The sequence below is a fragment of the Callorhinus ursinus genome, unplaced genomic scaffold, assembly GCF_003265705.2.
Source record: "Callorhinus ursinus isolate GAN/ISIS: 27379988/994484 unplaced genomic scaffold, GSC_fseal_2.0 scaffold1, whole genome shotgun sequence".
Classification (NCBI taxonomy): domain Eukaryota; kingdom Metazoa; phylum Chordata; class Mammalia; order Carnivora; family Otariidae; genus Callorhinus; species Callorhinus ursinus.
In genome coordinates this window covers 98,794,430-98,810,310 of record NW_027397063.1, presented here as the reverse complement: position 1 = coordinate 98,810,310, position 15,881 = coordinate 98,794,430, and the positions used below count along the sequence as shown (strand labels likewise).

The window sequence follows — 15,881 nt, the reverse complement described above, 5'->3', positions numbered from 1 at the left end:
TCTTCTTTCTCATGAAGTCCTGTATCAGTGAGCTTGGTTATCCAAAGAAAAACAGTATGGAGGGCTATTATATTATATATGTGGGCATTATATATATTATGTAAATTATATATGGGTAAATGAGGTGGTACAGAGGTGGCGTTGATAGGAACTGTCCAGGGTGGATGTGCAGAGTGCTGGAAACTTGAGACACAAATGAATCTCCATGAGCATAGATATGTGGGGAAGATTTACAAAAAAGATTATTTGGCTCATCAAGTATTACTGAGCCAGAAAGACAGAATAACAGCTAGACCAAACTTGGACAAATCATTCTACTTCCCCATGTCAGTATCAGCCTTGGAATGCTCATGTTCTACACATGTTGTAATAGATTAAAATTTTAGATTTCCAATCTTTTATGCTCCCATTAAACTGACAGGCTTTGTGCTTTTACAGTGTGTTTTGGGACCATAAGCAAAACACATTTTAGTAGTAAAAACATTTCTGCTTTTTTTTTAATTAAGTTTTTTTGTTTTAATTCCGGTATAGTTAACATACAGTGTTATATTCGTTTCAGGTTTTACAGTATAGTGATTCAGCCATTCTGTACATTACTTAGTGCTCATCGTGATAGGGGTAAAACATTTCTGCTTTTTTTTTTTTTAGGATTTTATTTATTTATTTATTTATTTATTTATTTATTTATTTGAGAGAGAAAGAGAGCATGAGCTGGGGGAGAGGGAGAAGGAGACTCCCCACTGAGCAGGGAGCCCAATGCAGGTCTCAATCCCAGGACCCCAGGATCATGACCTGAGCTGAAGGCAGACGCTTAACCGACTGAGCCACCCAGGTGCCCCCATTTCTGCTTTTTTAATTAGCATCCAAGGAAGGTTTGGTTTGGTTTTGTTTTTAGAGGGGAAGGGGAAATAGAGAGGGCAATTAAATAATTTAAAGAATGAAGTTTTAAACTAGGAGAATTTTGCAAAAGAATTCTGGAATCTTTACACTGTTGCACCATCTTGAGGGAATGATGTTCAGTTGGTGCATGGTTCTTGGTGGCCATGGCTCTCTACAGCCTGCATAGCAGCAGTGCCTCACCTAGGCCTAGTGCCTTCCCCCCTCCAGCGTCCCAGGATGAGAGGGTCATCTCTCTTGGAGGACACATTGAGTGCCTCTCATGTTCCCTAAACTGTTCTAAGCCCTAGAGATACAATTGAGAACACAGCATGAAATAAACAAGTGAGACTATATCAAACCAAAGAGTTTTTGCACAGCAAAGGAAATAATGAACAGAATGAAAAAGCAACCTATGAAGTGGGAGAAAATAGGGCAAATCATATTTCTGGTAAGTTGTTAATCTCCAAAACATATAAGGAACTTCTAAAACTCAATAACGACAAAAGCAATAAGCCAATTTAAAAATGGGCTAAGGGCTTGAATAGACATTTCTCCAAAGAAGACATACAAATGGACAACAGACACATGAAAAGATGCTCAACATCACTAGTCATCAGGGAAAGGCAGGTCAAAATCACAGTGAGCTAATACATCACTGCTGTCAGGATGATCATGATAAAACAAACAAAAAAGACAAGTATTGGTAAAGGATGTGGAGAAATTGGAGCCCTTGCACACCATTGGTAGGAATGCAAAATGGTGCAGTTGCTATGAAAAACAGTATGGGTTTCCTCAAAAAATTAGAATAGAACTACTGTATGACCCAGCAAGCCCCCTTCTAAATATATATCCAAAAGAATTGAAATCAGTATCTCTAAGGGATATTTGCCCTCCCATGTTTATTACATCATTCATAACAGCTAAGATGTGGAAACAACTTGTTTCCATTGACAGATGAATGAATAAAGAAAAGGTGGTATATGCGAACAATGGAATACCAGTTAGCCTTTAAAGAGAAGGAGACTCTGCAATATACAGCAACATGGATGAACATGAGGACATTATGCCAAATGAAATAAGCCAGACAGACAAAAACAAATACTGCATGATTCCACTTATATGAGATATCTAAAACAGCCAAATTCATAAAATCAAAGAATGGAATTGTGATTACCAGGGACTGGAGGAGAGGGCGGTTACTAATCAGCAGGTATAAAGTTTAACTTAAGCAAGATGAATAACCTCTAGAGATCTTCTATACAGCATTGTATCTACAGTTTACAATAATGTATACTTCAATGTGGTAAAATGTGTTAAAAAGATAGATCTTCTGGTACATGTTCTTACTACAATTTTTAAAAAAAGAACATCACTGCCTTCATGGAGTTACTGTCTAATAGAGCTAGACAGACAATAATGTCAAGTTATATCATTGCTAAGGGTTATATGGGATGGAAGAAGTTTCAGTTCTTTCCTGAAAGATCACAAGATTATTCTAAATCAGGAAAAAAGTCACCAAAAGAAAATTCTGACAGGGGTGCCTGGGTGGCTCAGTCGTTAAGCATCTGCCTTTGGCTCAGGTCGTGGTCACATGGTCCTGGGATCGAGCCCCACATTGGTCTCCCTGCTCAGTGGGAAGCCTGCTTCTCCCTCAGCCACTCTCCCTGCTTGTGTTCCTTCTCTTGCAGTGTCTCTCTCTGTCAAATAAATAAAATATTTAAAAAAAAAAGAAAGAAAATTCTGACAGAAGTGATCCACCCACCCATTATTTCCCAGTTTGGGAATTTCTCTGAATTTGGTATATCACACAAGTGAAGGTGCCATACATCTGTGCATATAAATGTACAAGTTTGTGCCTTGTTGCCAAACTTAGAACCACATGCAATTGGTTGACTTCTAGGGGGAAAACCAGGTTAGTGATTTCTGTTGCATTTGGTTGAAAGAGAAGTGGATTCTCCCAATGTCGTGTCAGAATAGGAGTCAGAGTACTTCAGTTATGTTAACAACTCTTATGCAACAACAATGAATAGTTTAATGGGACCCTTTGGTCCTACTGTGCTTTTACCTTTGGGTAAAAAATACTGCCCTTTATGGAACAGTGGAAAGAGCTTGTGCTTTGCAGTCAGGTTAGGGATGGGGGGATGGTGGAATGTGGGAGTTAGACAGTGGGTGGCCCTGGGTTAAGATTCTTGCTCTGACACTTACTGTGTAAATTTCGACAACCTGCATAATATCTCTGAGCATCAATGATTCCTTTACAAACTGAGGAAAATAACATCTATTTCTGCCTTATCAGGTGGTTGTATTATATATCGTATAATGTGCCTGTCATATAACTTAGGTGATCATTAAATAGTAGCTGTTGTTTTAGTCTGGTCATGATGGGTCTTCTAGAAAGACTTCATGTAGCATAGACGTTGCATACTGAAGTGTATTAGGGTAAGGGGGAAACCTAAGTGTGAGGCAATTTTATTATTTATTTATTTATTTATTTATTAACATATAATGTATTATTTGTTTCAGAGGTACAGGTCTTTTATTCACCAGTCTTACACAATTCACAGCGCTCACCATAGCACATACCCTCCCCAGTATCCATCACCCAGCCACCCCAACCCTCCCACCCCCCTGCACTTCAGCAACTCTCAGTTTGTTTCCTGAGATTAAGAGTTTCTTATGGTTTGTCTCCCTCTCTGGTTTCATCTTGTTTCATTTTTCCTTTCCTTCCCTATGATCCTTTCTCTTGTTTCTCAAATTCCTCATATCAGTGAGATCATATGATAATTGTCTTTCTCTGATTGACTTATTTCGTTTAGCATAATACCCTCTAGTTCCATCCACTTCATTACAAATGGCAAGATTTCATTTTTGATAGCTGCATAATATTCCATTGTGTACATATACCACATTTTCTTTATCCATTCATCTGTTGATGGACATCTAGGCTCTTTTGTGAGGCAATTTTAAAAGGAGCACTTTCAAAGGGGCAGTCCAAGATGGTGGCATAGGAAGATCCTGAACTCACTTCCTTCCATGTACACACTGAATCTACAGCTATATATAGAACAATTCCCTCTGATAAAGACCTGGAAACTAGCTGGATAGTTTCTTTATGACAAACAGTAAAAGAGATGGGTGGGAGAGGCAGATAGGTGGCCTTGCCAGAAACCCATCCCTGGTACGGTGACCCACAATCAGGAGGGATTTCATAAATTCAGAGCTTCCTCCTGAGGAGTGAGGAGTTTGTTCCCCACCTCAGGCACCCCAACCCATGAGACCTGCAATGGAGAGATGTTGCCTGTGAAAACTAACGGGATTCAAATCCAAGAGATGCAAAGGGGTGGAGAGAATGGAGATAACTCTTTTAAAGGGCTCACCTGCAGACTCAATTCACTCCAGGGATCAGCACAAAAGTAGCAGTTTGAAAAAGGCCTAGACTATATGTGAAGGAAATTCATTTGCTAATCTTAATGCATCTGTTAAGGGCATTGGCCTGTTGGGACTCTGTGGGGACAGAGGCAGGGGTGGGTACTAGTTTTGCTCTCTCTACCTTGATAGCATATGCAAGAGTGCCTCACTCTGTGCTATTCTGCTGCCTTGCTGAAACCAGCGAGTGCATGCAGGAAACACAGAGGTGTTCCTTAATTAACTGGCTCTGGTGGCCAAGGGTCTTGTGTTCCTGGATTCCATAGGACTGTAACAATTTGAGAGATGGTTTTTGGCAGGCAAGCACCCTCAGGGCACTACACAGACAGCAGGTTGAAACACACGTCCAGTATTTCTATAAAAAGATCTGTTGTCGTGGAGCTTCAGTCTGAGTGGCAGATTTCAAGTTTGCCACAAATCTAGAGGCTATGGAGGTGCTCTCAGAGAATGTAGGCTGGGGGACACCATCTTTGTGCTCTCCCTCAGCCTCACTACATCTCCCCAGTACCTCCCAAAAAGGAGCTTATACACTCTTCTGAAGTACCAATTTTTATAACTATAACCCAGAGACACTTGCAGATCACTCGGTCTGGAGGCCAGCAGGGTTTATGATTGTAGTCCCTCAAAACTGTATATACTTGCACACTTCAGATATTGCTGCCTGAGGGCCTTCCAATCAACCTGAAACTGGGTACTAAAGAGATTTCACTCTTTGGAGCACTGACACATCTTGGCACACCATCAACAACTGGGACCTATGACGAATAAATCAGGTTGCTTTGACAATTGCAAAGCTTGAGAGGCAACAAAGACTTAGGGCAAAGTTGAAAGATAAGGTTCCTTTCCTACACAAGACCACTCCTTCAACAATTTTTTGCCTAATACATAGAAACAAACAGAAAGAGTCAAACAAAATGAGAAATCAGAGGAATATGTTCCAAATGAAAGCACAAGTTAAAACCTCAGGAAAAAAATTGTAGTGAAATGGAGATAACTAACTTATCTGATAAAGAGTTAAAAGTAATGGTCTTAAAGATGTCACCAAACTCAGGAGAGAAATGGAGGTGAAAGACCTGTACACCAAAAAAACATGGATGACAGAAATTGAAGAAGACACAAATAAATGGAAGGATATTCCATACCCCTGGATTGGAAGAATTAGTAGTGTTAAGATGTCCGTATTACCAAAGCAATCTACAGGTTCAATGCAATCCTTATCAAAATTCCAAAGGTATTTTTCACAGAAACAGAACAAGATCTTAAAGTTTGTATAGAAAACACAAAAGATCCCAAATCACCAAAGCAATCTTGAGAGAGAAGATAAAAGCTGGAGGTATCATGCTCCCTAATATCCAACTATATTACAAAGGTATAGTAATAAAAAAAAAAAGTATGGTATTGGCCCAAGAACAGATATAGATCAATGGAACAACAGGGAGCCCAGAAATAAATCCACACATATATGGTAGTTAATATATGACAGAAGAGGCAAGAATATACTGGGAAGGATAATCTCTTCAATAAATTGTGTTGGGAAAACTGGCCACATGCAAAAGAATAAAACTAGAGAAATATACCATACACAAAAATTACCTCAAAATAGATTAAAGACTTCAATGTAGGACCTGAAACCCTTAAAATTCCTAGAGGAAAACCTAGGCAGTAAACCTTGACATTGGTCTTGGGAATGATTTTCTTGGATCTGACTCCAAAAGCAAAAATAAACAGTGGGACTACATCAGATTAAAAGCTTCTGCAAAGGAAATCATTAACTCAACAAAAGTCACCTACTGAATGGGGGAATATATTTGCAAATCATATATACAATAAGAGGTTAATATCCAAAGTACATACACACACACACACACATATATATATGTGTGTGTATATGTGTGTGTGTCTATGTATATACCACAATCCAATTAAAAAATGGGCAGAAGATCTGAATAAACATTTTTCCAAAGAAGACCTACAAGATGGTTAACAGGCACATGAAATGATGCTCAATGTTACTAATCAGGGAAATGCAAATCAATCACAATGAGATATTACCTCCACCTATTAGAATGATGATTGCCAAAAAGAAAAAATAAGTGTTGTCTGGAGAACTCTTGTGCACTATTAGTGAAAATATAAATTTGTGCAGCCACTGTGGAAAACAGTATAGCGTTTCCTAAAAGTACACATGGAACTCTACCATATGATCCAGCAATTCCAATTCTTGGTATTTATTCAAAGAAAATAATAACACTAATTTAGAAAGATATATGCACTCCTTATATCGATTGCAGCATTATTTACAATAGCTAAGATATGGAAACAACCTAAGTGTTCATTGATGGATGAATGGATACAGAAGATGTGAGATATATATATATATATATTTATACATATACATCATACACACACACACACACACACACACACGCATATACACAATGGAATACTACTCAGCCATAAAAAAGAGCGAAATCTTGCCATTTCTGACAATGTGGATGGAATTTGATGGTATTATGCTAAGGGAAATGAGGCAGATAGAGAAAAACAAATACTGTATGATTTCCCTTATATGTGGAACCTAAAAAACAAATGAACAAACAAAACTCATAGATACATAAAACAGAATGGTACTTGCCAGGGTGGCAGAGGGTGGTTTGAGGGTGGGTAATAGAGGTAGAGGGGATCAAGATGTATAAACTTCCAGTTATAAAATAATTAGTCATAGGGATGTAATGTACAGCATGCTGATTCTAGTCAATGGAGTTGTTTTCTTAATTCCTTTTTGAATTGTTCATTGCTAGTGTATATAAATAAAAGTGAGTTTTGTATATTGAAGATAAGCAAATAAAAATGAGCACTTATATTTTAAAGAGTTTGGCAAGGAAATGGCATTCATCATCGTACTGAGCTGGAGTGGAAGATGAGAGGCTCCCCTTTCCCTTTAGTTTACATATGCCTTTCCGAATTGTATCACTTTGTAAGTGTATTAGGAAAAAGTCAGAGAAACATGGTGTGCCTTAGTTTCTATACCTGAAAACTGGAGGTGTCATCTGTCTTCTATGACTGGCTTGAAAGATGGATGGTATCTAGGAAACTCTGAAGGCTTGGTGAGAGAATATGAATAAATGTAAAGGGTTACAGTGGTTACTGCAGTTGAAAATGAGAATTCTCCTTTCCACCAGTACTTGAGGAAAATAGAGAAAATCATTGTTTTGTACTGCTGATTTTAAAGGACTTGCTCTGGGACCACTAGATGCTGGGAAACTGAATGCTTTTAGGGAAAGGGGCATTAACAATTTTGTTGTTTTAAGTTTGAAAGTTACACATGAGTGGGTAAAAGAGGCGTTTTACTCCAGGTGCTTTTGCAATCCAGTGGGTTTATTACATCCAAAAGTTTGCAGGATCAGGCTGTCGACTTCTGCCTTTCTTCCTTGCTGTAAAAATGATGTCTTTGTGCTTTCATTTCCTCACCTCCTGGCTTCTTCAGGGTAATAAGAGATAGAAGAGAAACACCTGGTCCCCCTCTCAAGGGTATTTCAGTTGTATTTCCCATCCACACTGTTAGCTCAGCTTTGAGGGCCATGCTACTTATAGGGGCCCTTCTTTGTTCTGTTGAATGCCTCCAAACAAGAATCAGTTCACCTGACAAAATTATGGCTCCAAAATTAAAAATAAAGTTTTCCTCTTTCTTGCTTTCCTATTCCTCACTGAACACCACACACACCCAAACCCCTACACACAGAGACCATGGGAGGCTGGAAGAAAAATCAAAGAACAGGGTACTACTTCATCTCTTGGGTTTGATACCTGCTCCAGGAGGCTGCTAGTGTCTGGCCTCCAGTCTGGACTTGAAAGGTATTCTCAAGTAACCTGCACTTTCCAGTATTTTAGGGCGAGAATCACCTCCATTTGGTTTTCTCTTCTGTCGTGCAGTTTCTCTTTTCTGTGCTGCTATTTAGCATCAAATTTATGTGTCCCATAAATGGAAGCTTTTCCCGAAACTTTGGGCTGCATCCAAATCAGAATAACTTATAGTTTTTGTTACATCACCATTTAACTTGAAAAATATTTCTTTGCCCTAATTTAGCTTTTACTGTAACGTAATGAGATATTTCATGATTGACCAGACATATTAGACATTGAACCTCTAGCTGTTATCATCATTTTATTTAAGATGTAATGATCCAGGGGTGCCTGGGTGGATCAGTCTGTTAAGTGGCTGACTCTTGGTTTTAGCTCAGGTCATGATGTCAGGGTCCTGGGATGGAGCCCTGCGTCCTGGCTCCCCGCTCAACAGGGAGTCTGCTTAAGGATTCTCTCCCTCTCCCTCTGTCCCACCCCTCATTCACACGCATGCACTCTCTCTCTCTTGCTCTCGCTCTCAAATAAATAAATAAATCTTAAAAAAAAAAAAGATGTAATGGTCCAATCACAGTACTATAGGTTCCTGTCATTCCCAGGAACAGTATGCTCTGTGCTTTTGAATCTGGGTACTCACCCAGGGGTGGTGGTCTGATGATGCATGGTGAAAGTTCTCAAGGAAGAAAAGGCAAACACTACACACCAGTGCTCTGTGAACTAACCACCATAATTCTAATTTTATTTGAGAGTTCTGTGGTCATAAATAGCTTCGTATTTTCTTGAAAGTATAACTCTCCGTGGACATTTTAATATGTAAAACACTCCCTCCTGGAAAGTTATAAACATGAATCAAAATGCAATCTTAAACCCCTCACGGTAATATAAGAGAAGAGCAGAAAAGCACTAAAACAAAGGTATGACATTTATTTTTACAAAAGGAATAAACATGAAAAGGGTGTATAAACTTCGTCTATACCCTGCTTTTGAGTTCTGTTGTTGTGTGAAACATTAGTTTCATATATCAAACTCCTTCCCTCTGTACTCTACTTATTTTAAGAACACATTTTGGATTGGCTCATTGTGTCTTTCCTTTTTAGCATGTGCCTGAGTTCAGAACCAGTTTGCCTATTATTTGTGATTACCTGTAAAAGTCCATGCAGAGTATACTGTTACTAAATCAGTTCATAATGGAGAAACTGAACCTTAAAACAACTGAGATCTGGAAACATGTCAAATCAATTTTATAACAATTAAAATTAATAATTTTAAGCTATTTATGCATAAAATCTGCTGCCATATTTGCTATCAAAATGTTGAGGACACATCAGAAATGCCTTTTCTAAAGAATCACTGTAAGGAATGCTGTTTCTCCTCACGGGGAGCATGAGCATATATTCCATTTTGTCCCTCCTGCCAGACAACTTAGAACCATACTTGACCCTAAGTCATAATAATTATGTGAATATAGGTAAACATAGTCCTGATAAATCATTTTTCCTGATCATGATTTTTACTTATATAAGTATTTCCTTTTGTAATGCTTTTTGGTCACGCAAACAAAATCTACTTGTTCTGTATAGTTTCTGATCTCTTGATTTTAGTCTTACCACCCCCGGGTTTGCATATTTTTGTTGTGAGTCATCACAAATCATGTGGAAATTGAGTAGAGTTGAATTAAAATAAATACAATTATATGCTTGTAATCCTCAACCTGCAAGAAATTAAAATACTGATGACTCAGCTGTGATGAAATTGGGACAAACTGCTGTATCAGTCACACCATCCTGTTTGAAAATATTCTTCTCTTTTTAAAATGACAGTGACATCAAACTAAAGAAACACATTGATCAACCATCTCCCCTCTGTCTTCAAACTTATTTTCTTTCTGAAGAAAAATTCACAGAAATGTTATCTGGATTTTTTTTAATTCCCCAATTTTTTATATGAATGTCTTCATCATGTTATTGGAGATAAAGCCCATACTTAATTAGAATTTATCAGTTATATGTGGCCCTCTCTCAGTTCTTTTTGAGAGATCAAAATAAGACTCCCATTTGACATCCCACAATAGTTACTGAAATTGTAGCTAAAATGCTGACATGGGCAGCTGACTTTGTACTGCTTACCTTGCAAAGCAGGGTCTGGAAACAGTTCTGATTTAATCTCATTGTACTGATTACTGTAAACTCCTTCAATAAGTAGGATAATAATTGCCCATTAATTGTTGTCCTGAAGGTGGTATAACTACAATGAAACCATTAGCTAATAATATAGGATTGTCTTAAGTGTATACATGTGTGCTGACATTTAAGAGGTTATCTGAAGTCAAGAATTGTACATTTTTCATTGACTGTATAAAGATATATGTAATGGTCCATTAAGATGGGGATATTACTCCTGTTGCAAAAAGGTGCATAACAATGATTTTGTTTTTTATTTTATTGAAGTATGGTTGACATACTATGTTACATTAATTTCAGGTGTACAACACAATGATTCTGCAACTCTATGCATTATGCTATGCTCACCACAAGTGTAGCTGCCATCTGTCATCATACAACCCTATTGTAATACCACTGACTGTATTCCCTGTGCTGTGCCTTTCATCCCTGTGACTTACTCATTCCATAACTGGAAGTCTATACCTCCCACTCCCCTTCACCCATTTTGCTCACGCCCCCACACCCCTCCTCTCTGGCAATCGCCAGTCGGTTCTCTGTATTTATGAGTCTGTTTTTGCTTTTTGTTTGTTCATTTGTTTTGTTTTTTAGATTCCACATATAAGTGAAATCATGTGGTATTTGCCTTTCTCTGCTTGACATCTTTCACTTAGCATAATACTCTCTAGGCTAATCCATGTTGCCACAAATAGTACGATCTCATTCTTTTGTAAGGCTGAGTAATATTCCAACAATGATTATTGTTATGCCATCATCATAACATCTGAGCAGAAAGACATGGGAACGTTGGCACCTACAGACAGACAGACAAATCTACTTATGAACAACCTGGATTTCATTTTGCAGTTTTCATACAAATGTATACCTTTGCTCAATTAGCTGGAATGCTGCATTAAAAAAAAAACTTAAGATGGCAGTAATCAGAGGCAGATTACCCGAAAGTAACTACCTGACAAGGGGATATCGCAGTGTCAAAATAAACTAGGAAATTAAGAAAAATTTATACTTGAATCTGAAGTTTTAACAACTTGAATTTCAATATTCTGTCAACTGCTCCAGAATTGTTGGTATACTTACCTAGTATTAGGAACATAAAGGTAAACATATTTCAATATAATGTCAATCCATTTGCAATTTCCAAAAAGATACATCTGAATGGGTTTGCTTCCACAAAAATTCATACAAGTGAGGTGACGGATTGTAGACCTGGATATATTCTGATTTTTCAAGAAGTAGAAATACTTTCAAATGAGATATCTCACCTAGTGAGCTAATATTAATTTGTTGATCATATTTCACACAGAAAGTTAAGATTCATCTTGGAATAGTAATAATGCTTTTATTGTGGTGAGCAAATTGAATCAGATACTAATAGTATAATTTGTAACGAGTTCTTATGTTTTCCATAGGTGGATAAGCGGAGCAGCTGTAGTCAATGCATTTTACTCTTCAGGCAGAAATCAGATAGGTAAGGCCTATTCCTAAATAATTCTTTAATATGCCTCTGTTGTTACCAACTTGTAGTGCTTTGCATGTCCAATTTATAGTACTCCCCATAAAAGCGCAGCTGAGGCTGAATTATTGATTCATTGAATATACTCCTTGAAAGTAAATGCATCCATGTACCTCTTTTCACTATAGTAGCAAATTTTAAGTTAGTACAAATTACATTAAGTGATTTTCTTTCTTTTGCAATGTTCTCATTTGTGGCTAAGTGGTTTATCTTATGTCTAAGTGCTTTTATTTTATTTCTAAATACTTTTTAAACATCTCTTATAACTCCATTAAGTTATATTGACTTTAGGACTCCTTAAGCATCAAAATCTTAAAGGGTTTAAGGTTCCAAGAACCAGCTTTGCAGAGATCCAGTTCTCCTGGCAATTCTGTAAGCTGGCTCTGGTGGAGATGGTCCTGATCTGTATCACCTATTTTTCTAGACAACTCCAAAGGTCTCAGAAAGTTGAAAAGTCGGTTATATTAGGTTGAACCGTATGAGATTGCATTTACTTAACTACTTTTAATCAAAAAAGAAAAAAATATATGCTCACTAATAGTAATACTATAGGAATCTGTAGAAATTAGTACATGAGTGAATGATATAATGAATAACTAAATGGCTTACTATAACAAAGATATATTGATTCTCTTCCTGGGAAGACCTTGAGATCTTTAAATTCTTTCTTAAGCATTACATAGCTAGACCCGTTTTTTCCCAAGGATTTGAATTATGTAGAAAGGCACCCAACAGTTTCAGTACTACCGAGGGTATACTAAACAAACCCTACAATCAGCTTCTCCAGGTGCACCTAGTTCAGCCCTTCATTTCTAAGTGCAATCAGGAATCAAAAGGGAAGATAATTTCAGCATTATTCTAAAGTAAACATCTCAGAGTCTGCCCTGAACCTCAATTTTTCATGAATTCTGTTACTAATTAGATTAGATTAGAAATGATGAAAAATCCTGCTAGATTTTTCATACAAATTTTAAAAGAAATTATGACCTTTATTTTATTTTAAAGTTTGATTGTAGCTTTCCCCATTGCTTTTAAACCTAGGAAGAGTTAAAGTAAGAAACTATCTACATTTTCTTCTAGTATTTTTATGGTTTTTATTTTTTAAATGAACCTTTAATCCATCTGGAATTTATTTTGGTTCATGACATGAAAATGAATTATATAAAATAATCAGAAAAGTTTGTTTATATAACATATAAATAATAAGGAAGGCATGTGCACCTATCAAAACCAATTAGCTCAAAGTCTAAGCTAATACATTTCCTAGCTAGTGCAATGATTACCTAAACTCAGACCAGCGCCTGTTTAATGATCAACTCAGAACCCGTGCAGTCTATCTTTTGCAATGTAGTCCCAGAAACCATTCAGACCCTTTCTTAGAGGCATCTTTCTCTCTGCAGAGGCTTCCCTTTGTTTTTTGTTTTGTTCTTTGAGAAAGAGAGAGAGCATGCATGTTCACACACGTGTGTGGGGGTGGGAGGCAGGGAGTCGAGGGGAGGGACAGAAAGAATCTTAAGCAGGCTCCACACCCAGCACAGCAGGGCTTGATCTCATGACCCTGAGATCATGACCTGAGCCGAAATCAAGAGTCTGAGGCTTAACTGACGGAGCCACCCAGGCGCCCCCACTTTGAAGCCTTCTTTTTGATATTCAGTAGTTCTGTCAGTGTAAGATGATTCTGGACTTGAACTTAAACAGGATAATGACCTTTTTTAATGGAATTCCAAGGCAAAGGGAGACAGCCTGGCCTTTGTTCTGTATTAGGATAGACTAAGGGATATAGCTTCATTTTAATCCAGCTCAGGAAGGACCCTGGATCCTATCAGACCTGATACTGATTCATTCCAACAAGAAGACCCATACAGACCCTCAGTAGGACCACCCTGGCACGTTCATCCCTTCAGCCCCTCTGTAGAGCAGATCCACACAGTTTAGATCAAGACAGTTAACTTGCTTGGTTCTGAATTACCCCATATCCCTGGACCCAGCTCAAAATTGGTTCACCTCAGAGATTCCCTGATCAGAGAAGACCAGGGAATGTTCTCAGTTTGAACTTAATACCCTCAAACCAAAGAAGCACATGGCAAAAGGAAAAAGAAGGTAAAAGTGGCCCAACATTTCACAAAATAGTTATCCTCTGAATAATCAAGAATTGGCTACAATAAGCATTCTTAATAAGAAAGACCTTTTAAAGACTCTCAAGATAAATGTATCAGATAGAAATTCGAAATCTGAAAAATTGTTAAAGTCTTTGCATATGCTTATCTGCTAATAACAGCAGTTCAGAAGAGGGGAAAGTGTCATGCAAGACAAGAAATCTTTGACGTGTACATTTTCTCTTTGAGAATTCTTTTAAATCTTCAAAGTGGGGATTGTCTTAACTAAAAGTAATTGAAGATCCAGACCTTCATCTTTCTTCTTAATCTCAGGAAACAAACTGAGGGTTGCTGGAGTGGTGGGGGGTGGGAGGGATGGGGTGGCTGGGTGATAGACATTGGGGACGGTATGGCTATTGTGAACGCTGTGAATTGTGTAAGACTGTTGAATCACAGACCTATACCTCTGAAAAAAATAATACATTATATGTCAATAAAAAAAATTTTTTAAATTTAAAAAAGAAAGAAATCCTTCAAAAAAAAAAGTGAGTTTGTGGCTATGCGTGTGTGTGTGTGTCTGTTTACATACATACAACTTTTAATTTTGATATGATGCATTATAGAATTAGAATTGGTATAGAATAGCATATGTCTCGGGATGCCTGGGTGGCTCAGTCGGTTAAGCTCTGCCTTTGGCTTGGATCGTGAACCCAGAGTCCAGAGATTGAGCCCCGAATCGGGCTCCCTGCTTGGTGGGGAGTCTACTTCTCCCTCTACCTCTCCCCCAACTTGTGCTCTCTCTCAAATAAATAAATAAAATCTTTAAAAAAAAATAGCATATGTCTCATAAATGACCCTTCCATCCTCACACAAATACCTTAAATTAGATCACATGCAATTTCTCATGGGATTGGCCTTTCTATGTTATGGCAAAAAAGAACTTGTTTTATTATCATATAAGGAGTTATTCATATTAATAATTTCTTCTTTTTAATTCAATTCCAACCACTTTTTGTTATAACTCACACAGATAGACTATATTCTAAATTTTATGCACCCCTGCCACTTCACGTCAATTTAAAAAAAAAAATCAATTTCCCAGACAGGAAGGCATACCGAAAGTGTTTAATTCACTGTCTCTTATTTCCCACACATTTGCTCCATAGAGCTTCAGAAACCTTCTATGGATTATTTAGTGTATTCAGCCTGGGTGGTGTATGACTACCTTGAAATAATTAAATTTTGTAAAGTTACCTTACTTGTTCTTAGGAATCTTATTTTCAGACTTGAAAATCAAGAGCAAATGTTTCCAAACATATTGATATCCATTTAATGTAAAAAATAATATTTAACTTTTTCCACCCAAAATTGATTTTACCTGATGTCATCTAACTTTATATCAAAGATTCTAAAACTGAATTGTTTGCAGCCTTAAAAAACTAAACCCGGGAAGTGAGGGCATGGGAGATAGGAAGAAACATAATTTTTTGTTTCATGGACCAATGACTTATTTAATTAACTAACTTGTTGACAATCATGAACATAAAAAATGTACAACTAAGCAGTTGGTTGTTATCAAGTTATGAAGTCTACTAGTAACAGCAATTGGCTAATGGGGAAAATCCTCATCACTGAGATTTAGCTGACAGTGTAAAAGGAGAAATCATAATTTGCAAAGCTGAACTTGAAGACTAGTATTTAATATGAGCCACAAAAATCTTATCACTTGGGGCGCCTGGGTGGCTCAGTTGGTTAAGCGACTGCCTTCGGCTCAGGTCATGATCCTGGAGTCCTGGGATCGAGTCCCACATCGGGCTCCCTGCTCAGCAGGGAGTCAGCTTCTCCCTCTGACCCTCTTCCCTCTCGTGCTCTCTATCTCTCATTCTCTCTCTCTCAAATAAATAAATGAAATCTTTAAAAAAAAAT

At 37.5% G+C, this 15,881-nt stretch overlaps 1 protein-coding gene across 6 annotated transcripts in view; it reads left to right on the top strand.

Annotated features, from left to right (window-relative positions):
- MME (membrane metalloendopeptidase) overlaps positions 1–15,881 on the top strand; it is a 105,868-nt gene that overhangs the window by 72,059 nt on the left and 17,928 nt on the right. For all 6 annotated transcript variants that reach the window (XM_025880096.2, XM_073898339.1, XM_073898354.1 and 3 more), the window contains one exon: positions 11,756–11,814. In XM_025880096.2, the coding sequence (XP_025735881.1) occupies positions 11,756–11,814 (59 nt within the window). The remainder of the gene's footprint in view (positions 1–11,755; positions 11,815–15,881) is intronic.